The sequence below is a fragment of the Myodes glareolus genome, chromosome 8 (genome assembly GCF_982192425.1).
Source record: "Myodes glareolus chromosome 8, mMyoGla1.1, whole genome shotgun sequence".
Lineage (NCBI taxonomy): Eukaryota > Metazoa > Chordata > Mammalia > Rodentia > Cricetidae > Myodes > Myodes glareolus.
Window position 1 is genome coordinate 26134765 of NC_142033.1, and position 27349 is coordinate 26162113.

General features: G+C 34.6%; 1 protein-coding gene across 1 annotated transcript in view; it reads right to left on the bottom strand.

Moving 5' to 3' along the window:
- The window catches only part of Adgrl3 (adhesion G protein-coupled receptor L3), a 722793-nt gene that overhangs the window by 60738 nt on the left and 634706 nt on the right, over positions 1–27349 (bottom strand). Inside the window, 3 exon segments of the mRNA XM_087908936.1 lie at positions 876–942; positions 15314–15534; positions 18701–18910. Coding sequence (XP_087765062.1) covers positions 876–942; positions 15314–15534; positions 18701–18910 — 498 coding nt within the window.

Consider the following 27349-nt stretch of genomic DNA (forward strand, 5'->3'; position numbering starts at 1 on the left):
AAAAAAAATTTTGTCCTATAATTTATTCACAGCAAAGAGGCTACCACTTCTTTCTAAAAAATTAGCAGTAGCTTTGCATATTTTTATTACATTTCTTTTTCTGAGTGTAAGTGGACATGGGAGGTGTATGTGGTGGTGTGTATATAGAGAGGTCAGTGGATAGCTTGTCGAGTGGTTTATTTATTTCTACCATGTGGGTACCTGAAATATAACCCAGATCCTCCGACTTAGTATCAAGCTCTTCAATCTGCTAAATCATCTTGTGGGCCCTAGGTTTGTAATGGTAATGATACCAACAGGTTCATTTAAATTGGGACAAACAATGTAGGAAATAAAGTTGGTATTCAGATATAAATGTAAAAGGAGGCATGGTTCCAGAACGCACAGCTAGCTAATATGGTTGTGCCTTTTTCATGTAAAATCTTTCTTTAATATCTTGAGGATTTACATAAATGAATGAATCAATCAATAAATAAGTAACTGGAAGGAATGGCCACATGTTTGCCTACTTCTCTAATTCCTACTTATTTTCAATTACAATTATCCCAAAGGAAAGGAAGGGAAATATGCTGTTGTCAAAGTTAAAGTAATAATTGTTCAATTGTCTAGTCAGCTGTATGGACTATGTGGGACTAAATTCTTGAGTAGCCATTTTCTCTTGCAAATGCTTACTTTCCTTTGCTACTGGTTTTGGTGAACTATTTTATAATATAAAAGTAGACTATAATGGGTGTCTAATTGCTTGAGTTATGTAGGGTCATATAAGTACATGCTTTCCCCAAATTAACCTATGTAAATTTAGGACAGTTAGTACATGAACAGTGGAAGCTTTATTTCTTGACCTGGGGAGTGCGTAGTTAATTAGGGGTTCTCACCATAATTATCAAGGTCGCTGGTCCTATAAAACTCCAAATGAAGTAGGTGTCAAGTCGAAGCCAGCATCTGCAGTGAAACACAAGGGAGAGAAGCCATTCAAGGACTGGCTACAGGACATAGATCACGAGTGAGCAAGTGACAGAGAGGAATGCAAGCGGCACAGCATTCCACGGGGAGACAGGAAATATTACATTGCTTGTTCATTTAAATGTTGAATTATGTGTCCAATTTCTGACAACGCTATTGATGGAGTAAGATAATTACCCCTGGAGGAAGCAGGGGGAAAAAATGGCATCAGGCCTATTTGCTAAGGCCTTTTGTGTCTGTCATTGAAACCTCAGAGAGAAAAAAGAAAAACCCATGCACATAGCCATTAAACCCAGGAGCTTGAAGCTATCCTTTTCTCTCCAATTACAGTGCTACATAAGCTGCCTATCAGTTGTCAGGCAAAGTGACATTTTCCTGTCAAGAAGATCTGAGGCAATTCAGTGCAAGGAAGAAATAAATTTGGTATCAGAAGATTGAAGTTTAATTAGGTTGGGCAGCCAACCTTTGAGAGCTCTGAAGCCTTAAAAAGAGCATTGGTACTGCTCGTGCTTCTGGGGTTACAAGTGGTCCTTAGCATCTGAAGAAGTTGATTCATGACCTAAAAAGTAAATTATTAATCACTTAATTTCAGCCGCATTTAGTACGCCCCCACTTCGTAAAGCCCATGAGAAATTATGTTTCCATTCTCCACCGTGACAGGAAGACAAAGTGAAAGTGACTAGTTACAAGGAAGATTAATGCAAATATTGAACAAATTATTTGATGTTAAGAATAATATCTTGAATAATTTGCCATTTTGCAGTATTTGAGGTATAATTTAAAAAGGAGCATTCCCACTGGTAAATACCCAATAGCACTTTGTTATGTGCTTTTAACTTATAGTCAAGGATTTACATACTCTGCTGATTACACAAGTGTTAAGTTAAAGAGAGAAGGGATACCAGAACGTTATCATGAAAGCATTTTATATATATATATATATAAAATAACATATATATATTCAATAATCAACTGATAAAATACTGTCTTTCATCTGATACAATGGTATGAAAGTTTAAACTAGAGTAGAACTATGTTTGTCAAAGGGAATCATTTAAAATATATATTGAGGGCTGGTGATAGAATTCAATGACCCATAAGATTCTGAGCTCAGTTCCTAGGATCATAAAGAAGATAGAAGGGAAGGAGGGAGAAGAGGAGGAAGAAAGTAGTATTAGTTGTTCAGTGAAAAAACTATGAAATATATTAATATCATCTCTTTATTAAATATATGTATTTAATAAATAAAACAATATATTATATACATATACACATCCATATATACGATGTACATATTTCATTATTTTCATGGCTGCACACATACATTTGTTTAAGTGGAATAGAAAAATCCATTAGCTCATGTTGAGTTATGCCACACAGGAAAGTGGAGACAGCAGAGTGGATAATCCAAAGGCTTTAGCTATATGTTTTATTTAAAAATTACTGAGAGTAGCCAGGTGGCAGTGGTACTCACCTTAATCTCAGCATTCAGAGACAGAGTCAGGTGGATCTCTATGAGTCTGAAGCCAGCCCGATCTACAGAGTGAGTAACAGGACAACCAGAAATGTTACACAGAGAAACCCTGCCTCGAAAACAAACAAAAAATACTAATAGTTTTTTTTTTTTTCACTTGACTAGTAGAGGCAGTTATTATGGCTTGTTTGCTGTTTTCTACCTTTCATAACTTTTATATTTTCCTAAGATGATTGGTAGCCGTGTTTCTAACAAAAACCAAATAACCACCACACATCAATCTCTGGGCACATGGCTATCATCTTTTACCTTAAATTCATATAAGCTAATTTTAGGAGCAGTGAAGTAAGCAGGCAAGCAAGAGACTGAAAATTAGTTCATCATTTCCACCTAGGCAAAATGGTTTATTATTTTTCAGATACACATTAGAATTCTGCTTGAAAAATACAATTCATTTAAGCAATTAGGGCTTAAGTTACTAGCCATTTCTTTCATTGAACAGTTAGTTATCTCTTTGCTCTTATACTTCAACATTTTGTTATTGTGGAAAGCATTTTAATTACGTAAAGATATGCTACATTTGTTTATGCTGAGGAAAATTATTTTAGCTGTGTAAAGATGCGTAACATTTATCTATGCTGCATTTGTTTAATTATATAAAGATGTGTTGCATTTGTTTCACATCTGACTAGTCTAATAAAAAGCTAAATGACCAAGAGCTAGGTGGTTGAGGGAGAGTATCGGCTAGTAGGTAAAGAAAAAATTAGGAGGAGAATGAGGGAGAAAGAGAGGGACCTGCCCAGGGCCATAGCCAGGCAGCCAGCCACAAGTCAGACAGATATGGAGACTTCAGGAAAGTAAGGTAAACAGAAAGAGAAAGAAATGAAAGAAAGGAAAGAAACACAGGAAAGAAGGAAGGAAAAAAGGAAAGAAGTAAGGGAGAGAAGGAGAGGGAGAGGGAGGGATAGAGGGAAGGGAAGGCTGGAAGGCAGGCAAAAGGCCCCAAGCAAAAAATGCAGATGAAGAGAAACAGGTAAATTAAGTTACAAGAGCTAGCAAAAATGAGCAAAAGGTAAGGCTGAGCATTCACAACTAATAATTAGTCTCCATGTCATGATTTAAGTGCTAGTTGGTGGCCCAAAAGAATGGCAGCTACATTTAGTCATAGAAAAGAGGAGTGTAGTGTAGCCTATGAACAGATATGAGGCAAAGAGATCTAGCTTCACCTCGAACCACCACTGTCTTCATTCTCACCGTAAGCTAGATTGTCATATCTTAAAGGATTGTCTGTGTGTGAGTGGCTTGAATGAATAGAGACATTTCCATAAAGTTTAAGTTCTTTACAAAACTAGATTTTCCTTTAGACTAAAAGCAATAAAGAACAAAGCAAGTGCATTTATTCATATTAAATCTGATGTATCCCCCCTTTCATGTCTCTGTCTCCCTTTCTCTACCTCTTTCTCTTTCCATTGTTCAAGTTATAGCAACACAATACTACATTAGTAATACATTGAATAATGATTGATAATAGGATAGTCCATTTATAGCTCACAAAACTTTCGAGAGGTCATCTAAGAACTAAACCACATTTTCAGCAAATAATTTTTATCACGTGAAAAATGTGCTTCAAGATCTTCTAGAAAATAGCTTTTCCAGGAAAAAAATAAAAATGAAAAAATAAAAAAAAACAGCCCTAACTTCAATCACGTTATGAGTGATTTTTTGGATTAAGATTGATTTAAAACTTTAATATCTTCACATATCTTATTTAAATAACATAATGACATTAACTTTATCCTTACCAAGTTTGATTTCCTTAGAAATAACAGCTTAACAAATGCTTTATTTTGAAATATGTACTTGGCTTAACAATTCTCCTTTAAATGTAGAAGGAAAATGAGATGTTATTTTTAGCCTTTGAGAAAATTCTTCAGCATCTACTTGTTTAAAATGATTTAAATTCTCTTTATAAGTGAACAGTGGAAGAGGCAGTGTGAAATTCGACACGCACAGAGTACATCATCCCTGCATGCTTGCTGTCTGTGCTTCACTATCCTCTGGAATCTGTGTGGCGAGAATGCATTTTCTAATTTGATTGCCATATGGCCATACCTGCTGTTGTTTTTGGCTGCATGCTGGCTTTTTCAAAGCGTCTGAGTTTCATTTCTTTCTGATTACCCACCTTCGAAATTTACATGGTTCTTGCTCTATTCACTTTGCCAATACTAACAGAATCACCCTTGACTTTAATGTAAAGAATGGTATTATATAGTCATGCTTCACCCACCCCACAGTAGTCTAAACTCTTGCCCCCTAGGCTCTTGAGATAAAATCCAGAACCATTGGCTAAGAGGTGATCAGTCAATTAGTGAGACGAATGCTAAAAAAACAATTTATTATACCAAACACAAAAAGTTCAACTTATAAATGGTCAAATGTACTTCTAAAGAAAACAGTTTATCTGAAAACCACTGAGATCTACTAAGTAACTTTTACCTAACAAAACTGATTGTTTTGGTAGGCCGTATTTGTGGAGTTTTTAAAACACCTCGTTTTTGTACTTTTTAAGGATATTCAGCCCATTGTTTACAACCTCCGAATTGTGCTTTTAGAGGTACTAAAAGAAAAGACATGACCTACAGGTGAAAAGAAGGCTCATCCTGGCCATATTACCTCTTTCTTGTTCAATACTAAATGCAGTCTAGATTCAAAGGAACACTTTTCATGGGTCACATGTGCCTTGTCTTTTGTTCAATTAATGAAATACAAATGTGCCATTAAAATGTTCTTATTGTATTAGTTTTCCAAAGATAATAACAGACTGCTATTTGCATGATGAAGTTTTATTGCAGTGGTATAATTTTATTGATTTCAATATTCCAAAGATTTAGTGCTAAGACACAAAGATAAATTGTTATATTTATCTAGTTTTGTTCTCCAAACTGTAGGACATGGCATTAAAATTATTAGTAAAGAAGTTAGTATCATGTTCCCTTAAAAAGCCTAATTCAATAATAACTACCTTCATGTAAACTCAGAACAGTAAAAACATCTTTTCATCACAGAAAAATTAATTACTTAAAATAACACAAAACAAAAATGTACTGCTTAATTTACCTTCTTTGCATACTAAACTACAGGTAATTGTTTAATTTTCATATCCCATCCTTTAAGGGGACAGTTCTGTATTTAGGAAAAGCATCAGGGTCACCAACCCAGGGACACAACTATCATCTAAAGCATGTTCCATGGTGTTTAGAACCAGTCACACCACCAGACTGGAGTTCCTTATCATGATCTGGAGTATAATGTCAACAAATGGCTTTGAGGTGTTGAATTATATTCTAGTATAATACATTAATCAAACATACATCTAACTAGTATCCAAAGTTTTCTGAAGAAGTATAGATTACCAAGGCTATTTTCTTCAAATGTAACCAGAAAGAGTTTTCGGGTGTTATTAGACAGAAAAATTTATGATATTTTCATATCAAGTTGTTCATGAGTTTATGAATCACTTAATATCTACTTTCTCGGTCACATGCATATGTGCAGATATCTATATTTGTGTTCTATTCATTTACTACATATTACCTACATATCCATCTGTCTGTCTATGTAGGATCAAATGATTAAAGGAAAAGTAAAGAGAAATGGGGCAAGAAACAAGGAAGAAAGAAGAAAAGAGAAGACAAACAGCAAAAATAAGGAATGTAGTCCTAAACTTATTGCAAAATACATTTGTCGATGACTTTTAGAAATTAGTTGTCTTCGTAGCACACCCTTAATTGGTGAGTACGTGCATGAAGGATCATGAAATGCTTGTCAGTCAAGCAAGAATGAAGCCTGTAGTAGTAGTCAAGATCAGCATTTGGGTTTTAATTTGGGATCTTAGCATTTAAAGTTCTAAAGATATGAAATGTAATATATATAATCTTTACACCTTTTACTTCTTAATTATTTTTAAAAACACGCGCTACTTTTTCAGCAAAATTTATAATGTTTTTATGAAGGAATCTTCACTGTGTGCTACAATTTATCAATACTAAATGTCTCAGTATTTCCTACAGTTCCTTCTTCCATAGGTCAAAAGGAATAGTATGAGAATTATAATCACCACTTTAACAAATGGACAATTGTTAATAACTTAATTTATATTTTAAAATGTTGTTTATCATAAAATATACATTTATTCTTTTGTATCACCCAAATAATAGAATCTTTAATACAAGATACAGTTAATAAAAATACAGTTCAGTAAGTTCTTATTTGTTCTGTAATACAAAGTAAAACATATTTCCATGCATATATATGTGTACATTTATATGAATAGATTCACATTTCATTGAAATCTTGCATAAGTTTTTATAATAACCCTGTACTTGACCAGGTTAGTAGTGGAGTCTGAATTTTATTTATCCACTTGAGCTCAAGGACTCTACAAGAGGATAAAGATATATACTAAAATAAAGTTGTAAATAACTTCATTAATAAGCTTTCTTAATGAATGGAAAATAAATCTACATACTATATATATTGCATACATATGGAAACTTGACTTTGGAAAATATCAGAATTGTTTAAATATCATCTCTTGGAAAATTCTTCCGCATTAGTGAATGGCTTTACTACAATGATTATGAATAATGCACATATTTGATTATTTTAAATATATTTAAGAGTTGTAAAATTATCAGAATAATCAGGTTTTTTTGTTCTGTAATATAATGTAAAACATATTTCCATACATATATATGTATACATTTAAATGAATAGATTCACATGTCTATCAAAACCCAAATCATGTCTGGTTCTTTTTTTTTCTGCTTACATTATTCCAAATTCTCTTTATTATATAGAAACTACTGCAATTTGTTTTAGAGTTGTTTATAATATATTTCTATATATATTACTAAATATATTCTATATATTTCTATATATTACTATATGCAAATAGTAATATAGATGTAGTTTTTTGTAGTAGGTGTATTTAAATTTTTTAAATGTTTATCCACTCTGTACCAGTTAGTACTGTTATGTTTTATTCTGAATAATATTTAGTCATAAAGTTATATCACATTTTTCTTTTTATCTATTGATAGATATTATGGGTCTCCAATGTTTAGCAAGCTAAAACAAGGATACAGATTTTTACATGAATCTATGTTTATCTGGGTAATTGGGCAACTATGATTTGATTGGTATTGTGAGTAGAATTTGTTTTTCATTTTTGCTAAGGCTGATCTCAAATCCATGGCCTCATATTATCCATTCTGTCTCAGCCTACCCAATACTGGAACTACTGGCACCTCTCTCAAATACTTAACCATATAGGAACAGTTTTTAACATTTTGAATGGTTCTAAACTTTACATCTTTAATTTTTAGTATTATCTCCTTTGTTACTGCCACACTAGAGGATGCAGGCATTCTAAATTATATAGTGATCACTGTAAGTGTCACTAGAAAGTGACATTTGTGAGCATTTAAAAATTTCTTTTTATCCAATTATAAGCACACATTATTACTTTTTATTTATTTCATTGCATTTTTAAAATAACAGAACAATGTTCTCTTGATGTCTGATACAGTTCAGGAATAGATAACCCTTCTATAGAAAACGGAATGTCAACCTACTATTGTCACAGATGGTGAGAGTTTCATTCCAATGAATGAAACATGGTGGCACAATAAAACCTTAGTCTTCAATACATATGCACAGAAAGCATGCTCACAGATATTAATGAAATAATATTGAAGCTTACACGTTTTCTCCATATATACACTGAGTGAGTATTACCTTGTAATATAACTGAAAAGTACTTCCTCATTGGCTATGCTGTTTCAAATAGGCAACAGAAACATAGCTGATGACAAGTTCATTGAATGTTTTGCGTCAATTAAAATAAAAATACTTTTTCATGTGCTGTAATAAATTCTGAAGCTTACAGAATTTTCTGAAAGGGTTTTGGTGATTAGAAATTGGAACAAATTTATAAAATAAATATAACCAACAGCTATTGTGAAGCTCAGTGTTCCTCAAGTCTCTTTTTTATGATAAAACTGTAATGTAATTGGATAAGCCTGTAATGTACTGTTTTTACAACCACCAGTGACTGTTTTTCTATATACGAGTTATTTGATAAACTGAAATAAACTTGATGATTTTTATTTAACATGGACTACAACTTTATAATTATTCACAAGATAGTAATCTGCTGAGACAAATGTAAAGATTAGGAGATGGCTTTCTAGTGATTGTCAGATTGCAATGTGATGTCAATTATTTCTAAGAGCTTGGCTCTTTTTCTGCTATCCATGGATTTCAGATAGACTACGAATGTTCTTTTTTTTGGGGGGGGGGGAAGAAAAGTTTTATTTCATCTTACACTTCTACAGCACTACCCATTCATGAAGTCAGGGATAGGAACTCAAACAGGGCAGGAACTTGGGGACAGGAGAAGATGTAGAGATCAAGGTATTACTTACTGACTGCTGCCCCTGACTTGCTTGGCCTGCTTTCTCTTAGAACCTAGGACTGCCAGCCCTGGGATGACACCACCCACCACGGGCTGTGCCCTCTCGCATCAATCACAAATTAAGTATATGCCCTTCATGCTTGCCTACAGCCTGATCTTATGAAGACAGTTTCTCAGTTTAAGTTCCTTTCACTCAGATGACTCTAGCTTGTGTCAAGTTGACATAAAACCAGCCAGCACAAGCACAGAAAATGATTTATACGTTACATATAGTATATGTATTCTGAGGTTACATATAGTATATGTATTTTATTCAGTTATTCTTCTTTTATAGCCTTCTGGGTTGCTTTCGATCTTTTGTTGGTATAAAATGATGTTCGGATAGGCTACAAATGTTCTTGATTTAATCCATGTACTTTAAAGCCCTGTACCAATTTTCTAGCCCACAATTTATCTCTTATACCACCCTCAAGCTTTACCCTTTCTAGTGCCCTTCTCCTTTCTGTTACTCATTGTTTTACTTTTTCTTCCAAGACACTCAGGATTCTATCCACTCTCCCTTTGGGTGTACACTAGAGATCATATTAAAAGTCCAATGGATAAATTTACGCTATTTAGACTTTTAACTGTTTAAACTGTTCATATTTTCATAACATTTTGATAAATTTTAAATGAACTGATTTGTTTCACGTCATAAAATCAGAGTATTTAAAACTGAATTTCAGAACAGTCCTTTTTGAATTATTGTTAACCTTGATTATAATCATGTTTTTCCAGTATTCCATGAAATTAGCTTCACTGATTCTCCAAGAGAATAAAAGCATAAAAGATCAGAAGCAAAAGTGAAATATATGCTCATTATTAGCAGTGTAATATAGATTTGTGATCCACAAGCAGAGGGATATTTTTTAAAAGATATTTGGTTATTTAAATGGATTTTTAGAACGCCATGCTATTGAATCCTAATGTTATTATAAGTATATTTTTGAGTATATGCCAATCAGATTAAAAGATTTTGTTATACAAACATCAGAAAATAATGACTCTTTTATAAGCATTGCAAATTGATGGAAAACTAAACAACATCTTAAGATCAAATTATGCAAGCTTTGTTCATGAGTATGTGTTCTGTACATAATAAATTCAACAGCCTAATAACATTTCATAGAAAAACACATCATAATCCATCAGCCAGATGGAATATGATAGCTATCTCTATCTGTATCAAAATAACATTTATTCAGCCTAAAAGACAATTTAATCTGTAAATTCATCATCTACCATCAGTATGAGTCTTTTTCTTAGAAATGTAAGCTGCTGTTATTAAAAGCTTCAGATATAACACCTCATTATCACTATAATGAAATGATTAAAGAAAATAAGAAGAGGGAAAGAAGAAATCTTTTATTTAAATTACACTACAATGTAATATATTAATTGGAATTATTCTGGATATACTATAAATATTAAATTAGAATAACAGTTAAGAATCATGAAATTTCCAAGACTTAAACATTTACTTTATAGATATTAGGAAATATTTCAGAACATAGCTGGCAATATCTTTCATTTCCAGATGATAAGAATTTATATTAGATGAAGATACCCACATTCTAATTGTTTTTGGAAACAAATGTAGCCTGAAACTTAAATAAGAAGTACATGAAAAAAAAAGGGTTTCTCTATTAAACATCTTCTGCCCGTTCTGTGAATATTTCCAACCATTTCTGATAACTTCTAAAAATTTCCTTGGCTACATTATTACACAAGAAAGAAAAAACTACACAGTAGCACGTGCTTAGAAAGTCAGATCATTTTCTTGAATAAGTAAAAGCAATCAACAACAATTACAGAGACAGGAACAAAGACAGAAGATCAAGTTATAGAATGGAGAAGCATTAGGAGTTGAGTCAAAATCCAGTGCCTTGCCAGTCTAAATCAGTGTTAGAGTGGTTGCCTCAAATGCAATGAGCTAAGTTCACAATGCCAGACCCCCCAAAAATATAATAAATAAATAAATCACACTGATTACAGTGTTTTAAAGAAGATATCTCAATTGGGCCCAAATAGAAGGATGATGTATTCATATCAGCTTCTGGGGTAAATATCTATCACAAAATAACAATTTTCTTTTGAAAAACTTTCCTTAAGAAGAAACACATTCATAGGCAGATGCTGGGTTCAGTGAAATCCCCCAATGTAAAAGTTACATGTATCATTCCCACAAATCCTTGAGTCATCTTTGTGAACAATTTTTAAATGCAACATAAACAGTAAAATGTTTTATGCCTGCTGGTGATACAATTTAACCAGATTTTTCTGCTTTCTTTCCTCCCTTTTTCACTCCTTCTATCATCTATCTCTTTATTTTGCTTTTGGTTGGGAAAATCTTAATTACATAACTGAGTAATTAAGGATTGTTTAGAATCGTGCCTGGGAAATAAATTAGCCTCCATTCCCAGAGAGTAATAATGTCAGTAAATGAGACCTACCAGTCATGGGGCAGGAAACTAAAGGAATGATGGCCAAAGCTGTAACAAAATCACTAGGGACCGTGTATTATCGATTCTAAGAAGACAGATTTATATTATCCAGAAAATGACATTTGTTTCAAACTAAATGACTGAAACACAAAGCAAACAGTTTGACTCAGTTTGGTAATAGGAACATTTGCAAATAACTTGGGAGAAAAGATAAACATGGAAGAAAAACCAAAAGAAAACCAGGAACATCCAACAAACAAGAGGGGACTGTTTAAGAACAACATTGGAAAGAGTGTAAGGTCACTCATAATGATATCACTCAGCTTTCCGTTTTAGGGGGAGAATGCATTAATCAAAATGCAAAATACTATGATCCAGGGGAAGGGACAGATAATGGGTTTCTTAATAGTTGATGGAAATATTCTAAAATTAGTGATGATGAGAACATACTATTGGGAACATATTAAGACACTTGAAGAATATACTTCAAAGCGGTAGTTGTACGGCCTGTGAATTATATCAAAAAAGACATTATTTGAGAAGAAAAAAAGAGGGCCTATGATGAATTCAATGCCTCTCTTTCTAAAACATCTTTACAATCAAAGTTGGATATCATTTTTGCTAATCGTAGTCTGAGCCCATGGTCCTTATTGGGACTGACAGAATGAATTCAGATTTGACAGCAATTTACAACATCAAGCCTGAAAATAATGGTTACATAGAGAGAGACAGCATAGCCTGTCACTGTGTTAAAAAAGAACACACCAGAAATGAAATAGTCTCCTTTTAAGTGTATTGTTGATGTCCGGGCACCACATGTTCTATTTTAACTATGCTCTCAGTAATTCTGGTGTCTTCTTTGTGTCATTCCCTCTTTATGAATATCCATTTCTGGGAAGCAAGTTGCTTTACTGCCAGCATGTTCAGGTTTCTGATAGAAATTTCGTCATGAAATCTGGCTTATTAACTTCTGTACAAATGGATGCTATCTCACCTTACCCAAGCCTTCACTGCTGCCTCAAAATCTTTTTATTAATGTCTAATTGGCTCTTTAACACATTTTCCATAATGCTCATCTCAAAGCTTTTCAAAACTCTTGTCCACTTAACAGGACCTCCCCACTTCACTCCACAGAAAGTCCGCATCTTATTCCTTTGGAACTGTCCCATGCTTAGACATGTACATTACTCCTTCCTTCCCTTCCCTTTGTCATTAGAAAAGTAAATCCAACTGCATTTGAAATGAACTGGATAATATATTCAATGTCTGTTTATATCTATCTCTATAATGATAGACAAGTCAGAATGAATATGCTTGATTTTTCTCATCTACACAATTTAACCATGGGAGTGATGAATTCTAAAGCTACTTTCAACATACTCAGTTAAGGTCTTTCTAATGCTATGTTTTGTGTTGTATCTTTTTCTTTATTACCTGGGAACCTTTCCTCTCATTCAGTCTTTGTGCACTAAATACAAATGAGAAATAGCCATTTTTCTTATCATTAATTTCATGTCAACTCAATTTCCTTTCAGTCTATACATTCTTAAGGCTTCATTTTTTACAAAATTCTCCTACATTTTTGTTGTCTGAAGTTTCTGTCCTACCCAGTTCCTGCAATTGTTAAATCTCAAAGAAATCACACATAGGTCTACATTAGTTATAAACTGATTGGCCCATTAGCTCAGGCTTCTTATTAACTCTTAAAACTTATATTAACCCATTATTCTTGTCTATGTGAGCCACATGGTTTGGCACCTTTCTTGTCTATGTGAGGCAGGTCACATCTTGCTTGCTCTGTGGCTGGGTCATGACTGCAGAATCAAACTTCCCTCTTACCAGAATTCTTGTTGCCCAACCTCTATTTTCTGCCTGATCACTGTGCCTATACTTCCTGCCTGGCTACTGGCCAATCGGCATTTATTTAAAATATAATTGTCAGGGTACAGACCATTGTCCCACAGCACATTTTTTGTTTGTTTGTTTTGGAGTTTTTTTGCACTGTAGGCAAGCATTCTCCCATAAATTCTGAGCCTCTTGAGCCCATGTGATAACACTTTTAAAATTTCTCCATTACTGTCATCATACAAATCAGTATTTTCAGTAGGATTACTTCAGGATATAGATAATATCTGAAGCCTCTGCTGACATTTTTCAAACCTTCTGACTTGGCTTATGCTTCTAGCACTGTCTTAAGATAGCTGCTGCAAAGATCAAGAGCTATGTAATATTTCTTTACTTTGTTTGAATATATATCTCTTTCATTGGTTTAATAAAGAACCTGACTAGCCAATAGCTGAACAGAGTAAGGTGAGGCAAGAAAGCCAGACTAAGTAGAGAAGGAAGGAAGAAGGACAGAGTCTAGCATCACCAACCAGATGAAGAGGGAGCAGGGGATGTATGTGCCATGCTAACAAAGGTATAGCCACATGACAAAACATAAATAAGAATTATGGGTTAACCTAAAATGTAAGAACTAGTTAGTAATAAGCCTGAGCTATTGGCTGAACATATACAATTAATAAAAGACTCTGTGTGATTATTTGAGAGCAGTTGCTGAACAGAAAAACTCTGCCAAAAATCAAGTGACTTCTCTGTTGTGCTTAATTTACAAGCATTATCTTTGGCATCAATCACCACTGACTCTAAAAAGCTGACATGGAACTTTTTCTTACCTTCCTTGTCCCTCAGTCCTATTGTTCTGTTTCTGAGGTCCTGCTTACGCTTTTTCTCTGATTTTATTCTTCCTCTTTTGTTTACACCTAAAATAAAAGTACTGGTCTTCTACCAGGAGTTCTTTGTACTTTTACTAGTGAAACTTTCATTTGTTGTTTGGGATTTCAGTTGTCATAAAAGTCTTTTGAAACAAATGCCTTTCTTTTCTTTAGTTTTCTTTTTTGATTTTTAAAAAAGATTTGCCTATTTTTTTGTGGTGTTTTGCCTACATTTATGAAGGTACCAGATTCCCCAAACCGAAATTATAGACAGTTGTGAGAAACCATGTGGATGCTGAGAACTGAATCAGGATCTTCTAGAAAAGATGTAAGTGCTCTTAACTGCTGAGGCATCTCTCCAACTCCAATACTTCCTTTTCTTTGTCTTCCTTTCTTTCTCTCTCTCTCTTTTTCCCTCCCTCCCTCCCTGTTTCTTTCTTTTCTTTCTTTCTTTCTTTCTTTCTTTCTTTCTTTCTTTCTTTCTTCCTTTCTCTTCTTCTTTCTACTGTTGTTGTCTTGCTTGTTATTGTCATTTGTGGTATTTTCAAGAGGTTCTCTGCTTAGCCACAGCTGTAATGGCACTTCCTTTGTAGACCAGACAAACCTCCAACTCAGAAATGTGCCTGCCTTTGCCTCCCAGTGCTGTAGGTCATCACACCCTACCTGAATGTCTTTCTTAAGTGCTGCACTTCTCTATACAATTTAAAGATGTATTAAAAACAAGCTGTGTGACTATACTCCAATAATAAGGTAGAAAAAAAAGAGGAGGAGACATAAACTCTCCCTGCTCCTTCAGTTTTTCTGTCAGTATAAAAATCCATCCAGGACTAGCACTATCAACACATGAAGAGAAAACAATAGAGTTACGAGCAACTCCATGGTCTGAAAACAGTTTTCATGCAATATGGCACACGTCTGAATGCTCTGAAAAAATATGAAATTAATATTCTTACAATTATAATTACTAGAGGCTGTGATCTAGAAACATGCAGCTTTAAAATGGCAACAGAGTTTTAAGAATTTTTTTTTTTAACCTCACAGCAAATATCCAACCATACACTGAACTATACTGTAAGTAGCCTGTCCTATTCCCTTAGTGAATGCTGTGGGGGGAAATCCACACCAAGAGACTCCAAAACTTTCACCTTGAGTAGGCCTAAAAAGAGGGAGCGAAGAAAGGCAACAAACAGCCATAACTCACACTTTGTCTGTCCCGTAGCTCCTGTAGTCGACTGCAGCGGACACGGCCACGATGAGCGCAGGCATCCCGTAGCCCACCAGATAAAAGTACTTCCGACGAGAATGCTCGCTCTCGAAAACCTCCACCAGCATGATATACAGCTGCACCCCTTCCAGAAACATCCATGTGAATGCCGCCAAGAAGAAGAAGTGTAAAAGGGCCGCAAACACCGCACAGGCAATCTAGGGGAAGGAACACTGGCTTCAGTCACAGAACTAACGCGGAGATCCATTGCCCGACACAAAACTAACGTAAGTGGCGATCAACCCAGCAATTATAAAATAGGTCTGCAAAAGAATAATCTGGAAAAGACTCTTAGTGTACAAACACTAAAGTAAATTAAATACAACTGACTTGAAAACTGCCCTTTATCCTAATTACAGCTTATGGCTGACGCCACATTAAAATATGGAAAATCATAATATTTACGGGAAAAAATTATTAAGAGCCCAGGGATAATTACTACTGAGAGTAGTCTAAAATTTAAAATCTTTATAGTTAAAATTAAAGAATTTTCAATCTTTAAATCTGAATGTGATTGTGTATACTCGAACTCCAGGGCTCTGTAAGCTGGGAACAGTCGAAATGAAAGTCACCTGAGCTGGAGAGTAAGACTGCCCCAGAATTTACAAAGAAAGGATAGAAGGAAAGAAGAAAGGAAGAACAAAAAAGACACAAATAAAAATAATATTTTAAAATTAATTCTGTTAAAAATTCTTCTGAGTTTAGACTGATATGTCCGTTTTTGCTTTATTATTTTTAGTTGGCAGAGCTGGCAATCAAACCGAAGGTGTTAGACAAGGGCTATGCCACTGAGCTATGCTCTCCTCAATCTCTTCAATTATAAATTAAAGAGAAATACTAAAATCAAAGAAAGCCAGCATTTTTAAAATCAAATTACATCAAGTAATGTCATTAATTAATAGTAATCTTCGAATGAGATTGTTATTTATTAAGAATTGCTGATTGCTTATTCCCTGCTTTAGGAATGTCAACACCGCACGGAGGCAAAATGGATCCAGCTAAGATGTAGTGCTCATGACCGCAGAGATGGCTGCGTGATTAGGAGCTCCTGCTCCTCTTGCAGAAGCTATGCCTTTGGTTCTCCGCACACACATGGGGCTCACAAACATTTGTAACTCTAGTTCCAGGGGACCCAATGCCTTCTTCCCGTCTTCATGGGTACCCGGCATGCATGTGAAGCACATAAATAGAGGCAAAGACTCGGGCACATAAAACAAACAAAAGAAAAACATCCTTTCAAAAATTCAATGTTGAAGAAATGTTTTCTCTCTCAGACTTTTTTTTTGTTACTGCACTAGATAATAGTCTAGCCAGCCTGACTTAAATTAAGGGCAGCTATTCATATATTTCTGAACCCTGAAGTACTAGAAACTTTAGTGGGTCATCTATATGGTTCCCAATAATAATTTTCATGACTTTATGCTTGTTCTTATGACAGGAAGCCCTTACTTAAATCTGTGTCTCCTATCAACAAAGGTCAACAACCATCAAAACAAACAAACAAAAAAACCCATAAAATTTTGATGGTTTCACTGATTGGTGAGCATGATCTCTGGAGACACAATGAAAGTCCGTTTGCATACTCTAGGAGGATAAAGGAGGAACGAGAAGTTAAATGTCAGAAAGATTAGAGGAAAATCAGGTTCCAAAGATGATGAGAAATTCAAAAAAAGAAGAACACTTTTCTGAGTAGCATTCTCTCTAAATTTTTTGTATCAGTCTCCATTTTTTATGCTGTTCGCTGTTAAATGCAACATGCATTGCCTGGTGAAGTTTATCATAACATATTAACATTGGAGAATTAAAATTCAAGTATGATTTCTACATGAAGGAAATTTTTAAAAAAGTATTTGCATAGGTTAACTAAAGAATAGAATTTTACTCAAAAGTAACACAATTGTTCATTTGAGAATTTCAAGGCTAGGTAGAATCTCAACTATAAATTTTTTGCAATCATAAAACATTAGTTTGAGGAGGAAAATGTGTACTTTGATTGCTTATTCATATATCTGCATTTATGAGAAAAGCTATCATATTAAGTATATGCTAACCAATTAAAAATATATTCACCATAATTGTATCCTTTGCAATCATTAATCATGAATGCCTAATCACAGATTTGAATGCAACTGCATTTTATTATATAGTACATCATGCATATGAACACCTACTGGAGAGAAGCATTAAGGGAGTGAATTATTTATTATACCCAAGTATTCTAAAAACTGCAAAGTTAAGTTTTACTTGTCATTGTAGCTCTGGTCATTAGCATGTTCTAATTTCTGAACAAATGTGTATTGTGATCATTGATGGTGCAGATGCAGGAAAGCATGGGTACTTTGGAAAGAGTTTGGCAATGTTCTCCCCAAATTAAACATACCTTACCACAGGACCCATTAACTACATTTTCATTGTTTATTTGGTTTTTTAAATAATTACTTAAAGGAGTTGAAAGATTATATGAAGCAAACAAAAACAAAATAACAAACAAAAGATTCTAAATGCATTAAAATGTGAATAGCAGCTTTACTCAAAATTGTCAAAAACTGGAAGCAAACAAAATGGACTTCTGTGGTTTAACAGATAGATAAACTGTAGTATATCAACAAAGGAATATTATTCAATGTCAAAAAGAAAAGAGAGATCAGGTAATAAAGTGTCATGTGAGAAGCCAAAGTACATATTAACAAAAGAAAAGAACCAGTCCTATAAAGTTATATAGTATATGATCCCAGTAATATTTGGGAAAAGGCAAAACTATTGGAAAACATAAAAAGGAAAATGAATGCCATGGCTCATTGAAGACATAGGGATAAAAAGAATTACAGATAATTTTCAAGACAATGAAATATATTGCATTTGCCTTTAGAAGAGAGAATATGTGTTTCTGTGTGTCTACAGACTACTTGACACTCAGAATGAATTCTAATGCAAATTATGAAGCATGAACTTTCAATGATATGATGTGACAACAAACCTTTATCAATGGTCACAAACACATACCTCAGGTAGGAGGTGTGGATGACAAAGGAGCCTATGCACTTGTGCAAGAAGGAGCTATGTGGACAACCACTCTACTGTATAAAAAAACAGAGCCTGTTGTAATACAGATATAAAAACCATGTGCATCCTATCAGTAATGTTCACTGTGTTTTTATGGCAATGGACATGAAAAATGAAAAGCAAAGTACGATGTGAAAGTCACTGACTTTGAACTGAACAAACGGAAAGGGCATTTTTGAGCCTGTTGGTCCCCAGGGCGGACAGTCCTGGAAAGCTAAAGGTTATAGGTAGCCTTCACTAAGAGCAATACAAGCAGCTTACTGGTTGGTCGGTTCTATTGATTCCAATCAGGAAGAGCAGTTCTGCCACAAACAGGCTGATGCAGAGGTTCTTGTGAATGGTGTTACGGTCACTCTGGAGCCCACGGAAGAAGCAGAATGTGAAGATGCAAATCAGGAGACAAACAAGGGACAGCAAGATGCCAACCCACGTGATCACATCCAGAAGAAGATCATGGACCGCATCACTGTGCTGGAGACACAAAAAAGATTGTCAATTGCCTATGTGTATGAGTGGTAATCAACTCTGTGTTCAGGAAACAGAATTTTAAGAAAACACTAAATATCCCCCATACTCACAACAAATACAAAAACTGAATCATTTGGGCTTTCTATTCCATAATTAAAGTTTTTTTTTTCTTCTTTTGCCACCAAGTAAAACACATGGAGATTAAGAAGGGTCAATAAAATTCATTGGCTATATTCTTAGCACATATATTTCCACGCTATAAATAAGTGAAGATTAATGTGACTCTGGCCAAAGACTTCAAGGTAAAACTGTAGGTTTTTAACCTGCATTGCTTATTTGAAGTTTTTTTTTTATCAAGTCCTGTTGTAGAATGCTCTATTTGAAACTATAAGATGCACATTTAGAAAATTAGTGCCTCAATTGCTTTTTTGATGAACAGACTTTTACGTGTGTGTGCGTGTGTGTTGTGTGTATATTTCACATGTGTATATGAAAATTTTAAATACCTATACTAATGATGATTCATCACAATTTTCAAACTGAGTTCATAAAAGTATAAATTGCAATAAAAACCTTTAATTAATTCTGTTGAGTAACTATATGTGTACCACATATTTAGTGGAAAGCTCCTAGGTAATGAGGATGTTCATGGGATTTATACTCATAATAGATTGCTTTCAAGTTCGTAGTGAATTGTCAAAAAATTAACCAGAGTTGAGAAATAAAATAAAAATAGTTGTGCATGGCCATTCCCTTTTGTTTTTGGGGTTCGTAAAAAGCTATAATCAACTAGCTTCTACCTGTAAAGGAAAAGTAAAGCATTAAGTTTATGTAATTCTAGTCAAGAAGTGAAAATTATTAGGCTGACTTACAGATAATTTTCAAAAAACTAACTTTTTTTCCAATAAAGCAAGCAACCAGAGAACCTCCATGCTGTATCACTTAAGGAAAACCATAAAGTACTAATCGGGGACATTAGATTGAACATGGTGCATTCTGAGTAGCCAGAGATCATTTGTAATTTCAACAAATACACTTTTTGTTGATGATGATCATACAAATAGTTTTGTTAATACACATGATTACCAGTGTCAGAGGAAGCCAAAGGCATCAGAAGCCCCCTGGAACTGGAATAATAAAGAATTGTGAGCAACCCAACATGGATTCTAGAGGCAGAACTTGTATCTTCTACAAGAGCAGTATGTGTTTGTAACCACCAAGCCATCTCTCTAGCCCTTCATGCACATTTTACAAAGGAGACTACAATGTCTTCTACATTAAAATAGCCAGATTACAAATATTCATATTAGTTAACATGCTTTCTATTTTATTTTAAATTTCAACTTGGTAGTGTGAAAAGCATGGATGCGAAAGTTGTTAGAATTGAGTCATTATCCCTTAGTCTGAATCATATGAATCACAGCATTTTCCTCCTTTCAGATGCAGTTACACCATTGTTATTTCATGAAGATCTGCCCTAGAAGTGACAGTGAAATAGGTCTGAAATATTCCTGAGTCGGCTCTGTTTCTCAGGAAAAGCACAAATTACGGCAGAAAACTAGGTGAAGCTTTGCTTTAACTGCTCGGTTCTCCGAAGGATATTACTAAAACAGCACTGGGTCTCTGATAGTTTAAATGACTTTTGTGGTTTGTGAGTGGAGAGTGATTGGTGCTGCCTGACTCCCTCGACAGAGAGCTATTTGCTCTCCTTTTTTCCTCAAAGGAAAGAAACTGCGGCAGTATCAGGCCCTGGTGTTCTGCACAGCGATTTCCCATGATGGGAAAATGGTAGGCACAATACCTTCTCAAATGTATCCAAAAGACCTAAAGCACTAACGAAAAATAGAGGAGGAAACTGAAAACTCCCACTTTTGTTTGCCTGGGTAGTTGTATTATTAGAAATATATTTACTCGGTGCCTCTGTAGACCCGTCCAAAGCCCCATGCAGAGTGCTGAGAAAAGAATAACAGATTTCAAAATGTCAGCAACGAAAGTACATAAGACTCTAACACAGAGCAATAAAGCCTGGTGATTAACTCACCCTTAGAGTTGCCTACTGAGAAAACATCAACAGCCATCATCAACATGTATATGATACTAGGATAAGACACCCATATGATACAACTGAAAATTTAAATATTATCAGCATGATGAAAAAGAAAAGAGGCAACAGACAGTAAATCTTTCTAAGAGATGTGACCATAAAAAAGGCTTGTTTTTTAACAGTTTGTCATAACAATTCCAATGAGGTCCATGCTAAAAAATATATATAAAATTAATTCTTTTTTTTTTTAAAAAAAGAACTCTTTCTAAGAGAGGGATCAGTGACACAAAAGTGATAGTACAGTATTGAAATGATAAACAAGTATCACACTACAGCTTGGGCCTTGTGAGAACTATATTACTCAGTTTTTGTAACAAAGATTTTAATCCTTAGGGTACCTGGAGAATGAAGATGGCATCTAGCTTCCTAACACCATATCCCAACTTATAGTATATGCATTATACAGAAAATGCTCTATAAATATTTCACTTGAGACATTTGATTCCCATTATTCTTAGATTAGATATCTAAGACTAAGATGTAGAAGGATTTCAAGTTGAAGGCCAGTCTGAAGTAAATAGAAAAATTGTCTTTTGTGTGTGTGTGCGTCTGTCTGTCTGTCTTTCTCTGTGTGTTTGTTTGCACGTCTGTGTGTGTGTGTAAAAAAGAGAAAACTATATAGAGATAGATAATGCGATTCATCTCATTTAAGCCTACAGTGTCTCCTACCTACATAAAGGAAAAAATAATTGAAAGTCCTTAAGGGATTATAAAATGTTATAAGAACTGTATCCTAGTCAGGCAGTGGTGGTACACACCTTTAATCCCAGCACTGGGGAGGCAGAGACAGTCAGGTCTCTGAGTTTGAAGTCAGTCTGAGCTACAGTTCTGGAAGATCTAATATACTGTGGTGGCTCCTCTGGGAATGAGAAATGTACAGGGTACAATGGCATACATACAGACAACAGACCTATACATAAAACAGAACAAATTTTTAAAAAAGCAAGTAAGGTGAAAAAGAGGAAGGAGGAGAAAGATGACAAGACCATGCGTGTACCTCACTGACTTCTTATTTTTCTATTCACTTCATTTCACTTCTGTTGGCCTGTTCTGTTACATAAAACGTCAGATACATTTGAATTTTATGTTTCTATAGTCTCAGTTCTCTTCCAGAAGCAATCATGTGGCTCCCTTATTCTTCTAGTCTTTCATCTACATGTCTCCTTCTCAATGAGTAGTTTTCTTTATCTCTTTCTTTCTTTCTTTCTTTCTTTCTTTCTTTCTTTCTTTCTTTCTTTCTTTCGTCTGTCTTCCTTCCCTTCCTCCCTCCCTTCCTCCCTCCCTTCCTCCCTCCCTCCTTTCCTCCCTCTTTCCTTCTCTCCCTCCCTTCTTTTCTGCTTGCTTTTTTTGCTAACTTCCCTAAAGTTACAAGTATCTCTCCCTCCTATTACTTTCCATTAAATGCATCCCCTTTCGTGCTCATTTAACTGTATAATTATAATTTCTCATTTATGTGACCCTCAATAAGATTTAAGTGACTCAGTAATAAAATGATTAATCTATTTTATTGCCAATATTCTAAATCAAAGAAATACATGCCATGTTCACAATCAGCATGTTGAATCTCTATTTTATTTATTTTTTTCAATCATATAGCCAATCACTCATTTGGTGTGTTGTGGTTTTGTTTGTTTGCTTATTTTGCTTTAGGGTGGGGGTGGGAAAGTTGAGACACCTTTTCTCTATGTAACCCTGACTGTATAGAACACACTCTGTAGAGCATGCTGGCCTTGATCTTGCTGAGCATTGGGATTAAAAGCATGTACCCACCACTGCCTGACTTTATTTAGTGTTTTTGAGATATAGTTTTGTTTTGTTTTCAGGCTACATTCATATTTGTTATTTTCTGGTCCAAGAGTCTCAAGTGTTATTATGAAATACATGTGTGATGCCTGCCACCCTAACCTGCTCTAATCTCTCTTTAACTATCCAGATCAATCTGAGATACACAATGAGCATTAGCCTACCTAGGACTACATAGCAAGGCCCTGTCTCAAGAAAAGAAACAGAGAACAACAACAAAATACAGCTATTGACTTACAAGTCAGTTGAATCAGAATGTCTTAAGCTATCCTAAAAAATTCAGTAGCAAAAAAAAAAAATTAAAGATTTTTTTCTTAATGGAGGCAAAACAGTAAGAGAATTTTAGAGTAATAACAACTTTGGATTTAACCTTGTCACTTCAGCTGAGTAATTGCTACCTTGACCAAGTAGAGGTATCTTTCAACTAACTCATGATGGGGTTATATCTGATAAATCCATTTTAAGTTTAAAATACTGTCAAGTTGTTATGTACATATTCGAACAACCTAGTTTAGCAATAGAATGCAATATTATTGTCTGTTGGTTACTCTGGTGATATTGTGGCTGATGGGTGATGTAGCTTACCCTGCCAAGAAGCATGAGTAAGAATTATACCCCATGCATACAAGCAACATTATACGAACTTATTATATGAGTAGGTTAAATTTAGGAATACATTTGTGTCACTTTATTATGAATACCAAACATCATTGTAAGTAAATGACACAATCTCATATATAAATCCTTCCTTTAGACAAGTAAGTGAGAAACACAGATTGTAGATGAGTAACTTGTTGTAAAGAAAGCTTAGACTTCTAAAACATAGGAACACGACAGGCAAAGAAAATACCTGAAGGAAATCATCTTCTTATGAGACGACTGGTAGAAAATCTTAGGAGTCTGATAGAATACTCAAGAAGACAGAGTTTCAGGACCTTCAAAGATCCTCTCATCACTTGTTAGAAATTTTTACACAAACAGCATCTTTCTCCTTTCTCTGAAGTTTCTGTTCACATGTGAAGTGACAGATAATTTTGGAAGAGCTACAGAGAATTTCTGATATTTCTTTTATTTTGATCTCTCCCAATCTTCTCTTACATGTCACGAAGGAAAGCTCATGGAGAATAAAGGGAGGGAAAAGAAGCTGTACAATGTCTTGCGAATAGCGCTCTGGCCATGTAAAACTAAACACCACAACAAGCGCAAACAAATAAATAAAATAAGTTTATGCTCATGAAAAGGGGAAGTGAGACCTTTGTTTCATGGTTTTAAAAATAATTCATTCTGGTATGCAGTAGTACTCCATGACAATGTCTTGAAATTGCCAACATTATTTAAAAACCAAGCTCACAACACAATATATCGATTTCTAAATATTCTTCATTGGGACCACGCAACTGTTCCTCAGTGAGTAGCATAGTAAATGAATTAATTTTGATCCTTTCTTTTGTCTTCTTTATAAAAACATTTTTGAGAACTGTATTTTCTGGGTCAATCTATCACAACTATGAACTCTACGACAGTCATTATTGACAGCTTATCTAACTTTCTACATACTATTGCACTTTCGTCTTATAAAACTACCTTTTAAAACTATTTTGTTCTGAAATATTCAGAGTACACCTAAAATGTGGATTTTTTTCATAAGAGAGGAGATTGCCTTTACAGTGTGTATATCATGAGATAAAGCATGAATTAGAACTGTAGGCTTCACTGAAGCCCATAGAATTCCAAAAAGTCTATTTGCTGATAAATGTAGTGTGGAGTCTGTTAAAAAAAAAAATGCCTGGAATTTCTCTAAATCTTAGCAACCAGGTCACCAACCACGAAGGTCACCTCCCAGGCTTATGGGAGTTAAAGGGCTCAGTGGGCTGAAGCAATGGTTTCTTCTGTGGAACAAGATGTAAATCACAGTTGAGTAACCTAGTGAGAAGGACATGCAAGTGTTCTCTTCCATTTCTTTAGAGCAAATTAACCAAATAAATTCACTGCGATTTTTATATTCTTATCAGATTTTTATATTCCTAATCAACATCAATATTTTCAAGCTTTCATCTCCAAAGAGAAACACTAGCAAGTTAGAGGTTAAGAAAACATTCACATCCAACAGCCTTTCAGATTTAATAAAACTCAGCAAATTCTCTTCACTTTAAAGAAATACGACTCCACGCTTTGATGTATTTGAAAGTTTCTTACTGTGAATTTAAAAAAGAAGAAGAAGAAAGCTCATCATGTTTGGTGAAGCAGACTCACAGCTACCTTAACAAAGGAACAGACAAAGAGGAAATACTTTTTAAAAATGGAAATTAAATACTTCATTTCTCTCACTATGTCTTGCATACAAGAGAGTGGCATGGTGACCAGCTTCCTAATTTTGCTCAGCACTGCCCTAGTTCTAACACTACGTTTTTGTATCCTAATAAATTCTTCATTGGATCATGAACAGCCTCAGATTTCAGAAATGAGGGCCAAAGTTTGAAAAGTATAACATCACTGTGACAACTCAGAAGATAGAGAAAATACCATTTTCAGAGCTACGTGGAGAAAGCATTGATGACTCCTCCTTAGAGGCTCAGGTTGATTTCTCTCTGATAATTAGTACAGGTGATCATGACTAAAATTGCAATACCATGTACCCTGCATCTTCCCAGGTGAATGATATAAGAGAGAGATGCAGTAAATAGTGACGCTGAATTCCTCTTTGCATCTGCTTGTGAATCAGCTGCTGTGTTTTGTGTCAAGATTGGACTACTTTAGTTTCCTTTTGTGAATAGTATGAATGTTTCTTCCAACAGCTTCATTAAGAAAAATGAGTGATCAGATTACCCAAGTTCACATGACTGACTGTCCTGTAAAAACAAGACTGAGCACATGTTACTTTAAAGGTAAATAGAAGGACATAAGAGACCCCCAAAAGAAGAATTCCAAACCTGTGCATACATCATAACATATACAATGAGAGTGACACTGAGGATGGGGACAGAAGGTTGTATAATGCCCTGACTGACACTGAAATTCACACATCTTGAATGTGATGCCTAAGATTATGTAAATCAATCTAAACTGCTTTCTCCCTCTAAAAGACACTAATTGTGGTGGAAAATAGTAGTACTTGAATCTGCTCTATTTGCCAGTATTCACTCTTGATTGTGAAGGTCTCTTATTATTCTCTGCATCTGGGTAGTTTCTTAATGTCTATCCAAGCTTGCAATCTACAATATCCTGCAGGTTAAAAGGGGAGAGAGGAGCTGTGATAATCGATATGTCGGCTTTTTGCAGTATGGATCTAATTTTTCACACTTAATTGACTATTTTTTAAATGTTTCTAGTGGCATATTGAATCAGAGCAAAAATTATGATTCCTCTAACTCCAACTTTACTGCCAATTGAAACATGGAATTGAAAGTCACATGTTTATCCATGGGAATTTTAATGAAGTTTTCAAATGCACACCTAACATCTTAGAAATATAGATTTTACTCTTCTGTCTGCATAGATGACTATTGTAAAATTGTAAATTGTGCTTTTAGTCAAAGACTTTCTAATAAAACATATTTCTAACTGGCTAAATGATCTACACAACTTTATATAACAATGATCAAAGGCATTGTGATTTGTTCATCTGTGATGTGGCAATAAAACTTTTGGTCACTTCTAAATTTACCTGAAATGGACAGAAGTGTTTAATTAGAATTCTGACATTCTAGACATGAAAGGAAAGAGTCTGCTGAGACATATGTCTACAAGACATCTATCAGTGTGTGTTGTGACATATTTGTACACTGTGATGATATAGTGCTGTAATTGGTATAATAAAGATCTGAATGGCCAATGCGTAGGAAGCAAGAGGTTAGGTGGGACTTCCAGAGACAGAGAGAACTCTGGGAATAAGAAAGGAAGAGAAGACAGAAGACACAGAGAGGAAACAGGACTGAATTGTGGCTATTTAACTGACTTTGTTTAAGTGGCAGCAAGTAGTTCATCAACTTTTAGTAAACTTCAGTATGAAGTAGAAAACTGATACAGTAGACTTCATTGGGGCTTCCTGAGACAGAGAGGACTCTGGGAAGAAGAAAGGAGAGGAAGCCAGAAGACACAGAGATGAAACAGGAGGTACAAGATGGTGATATTCCCATATCATTATTTGGGAGATGGTTGGCTGACTTGACAGAGAAAGACTCATTATGAGTGTCATTTAAGGAGATGCTAAAACAGGAGTTTTCTGTAAAACTCTATTTTCAAAATGTGGTAAAAATGATTTCTCTCTAATTTTGAAATACATGGCAGACGAGAAAAGAGAAAAGTTAGAGTAACACAGAAATTTGTGAGGCTTCTTCAAAATTTCTTGATTTCTAAGAATGACACACAGAACCTCAAAATGAGACATTGACTACTGAGTTTTCTGAAGTTCTGTGTTAATTCTAAAGAGAACAAATATATTCTAAAAGTAACTCAAATTTTATAATGTAAGACAAGACTTTCCTAAGATGTTGGCAGAAAACGGCAACAAAGTTAATGAAGAATTTTTCATTCTG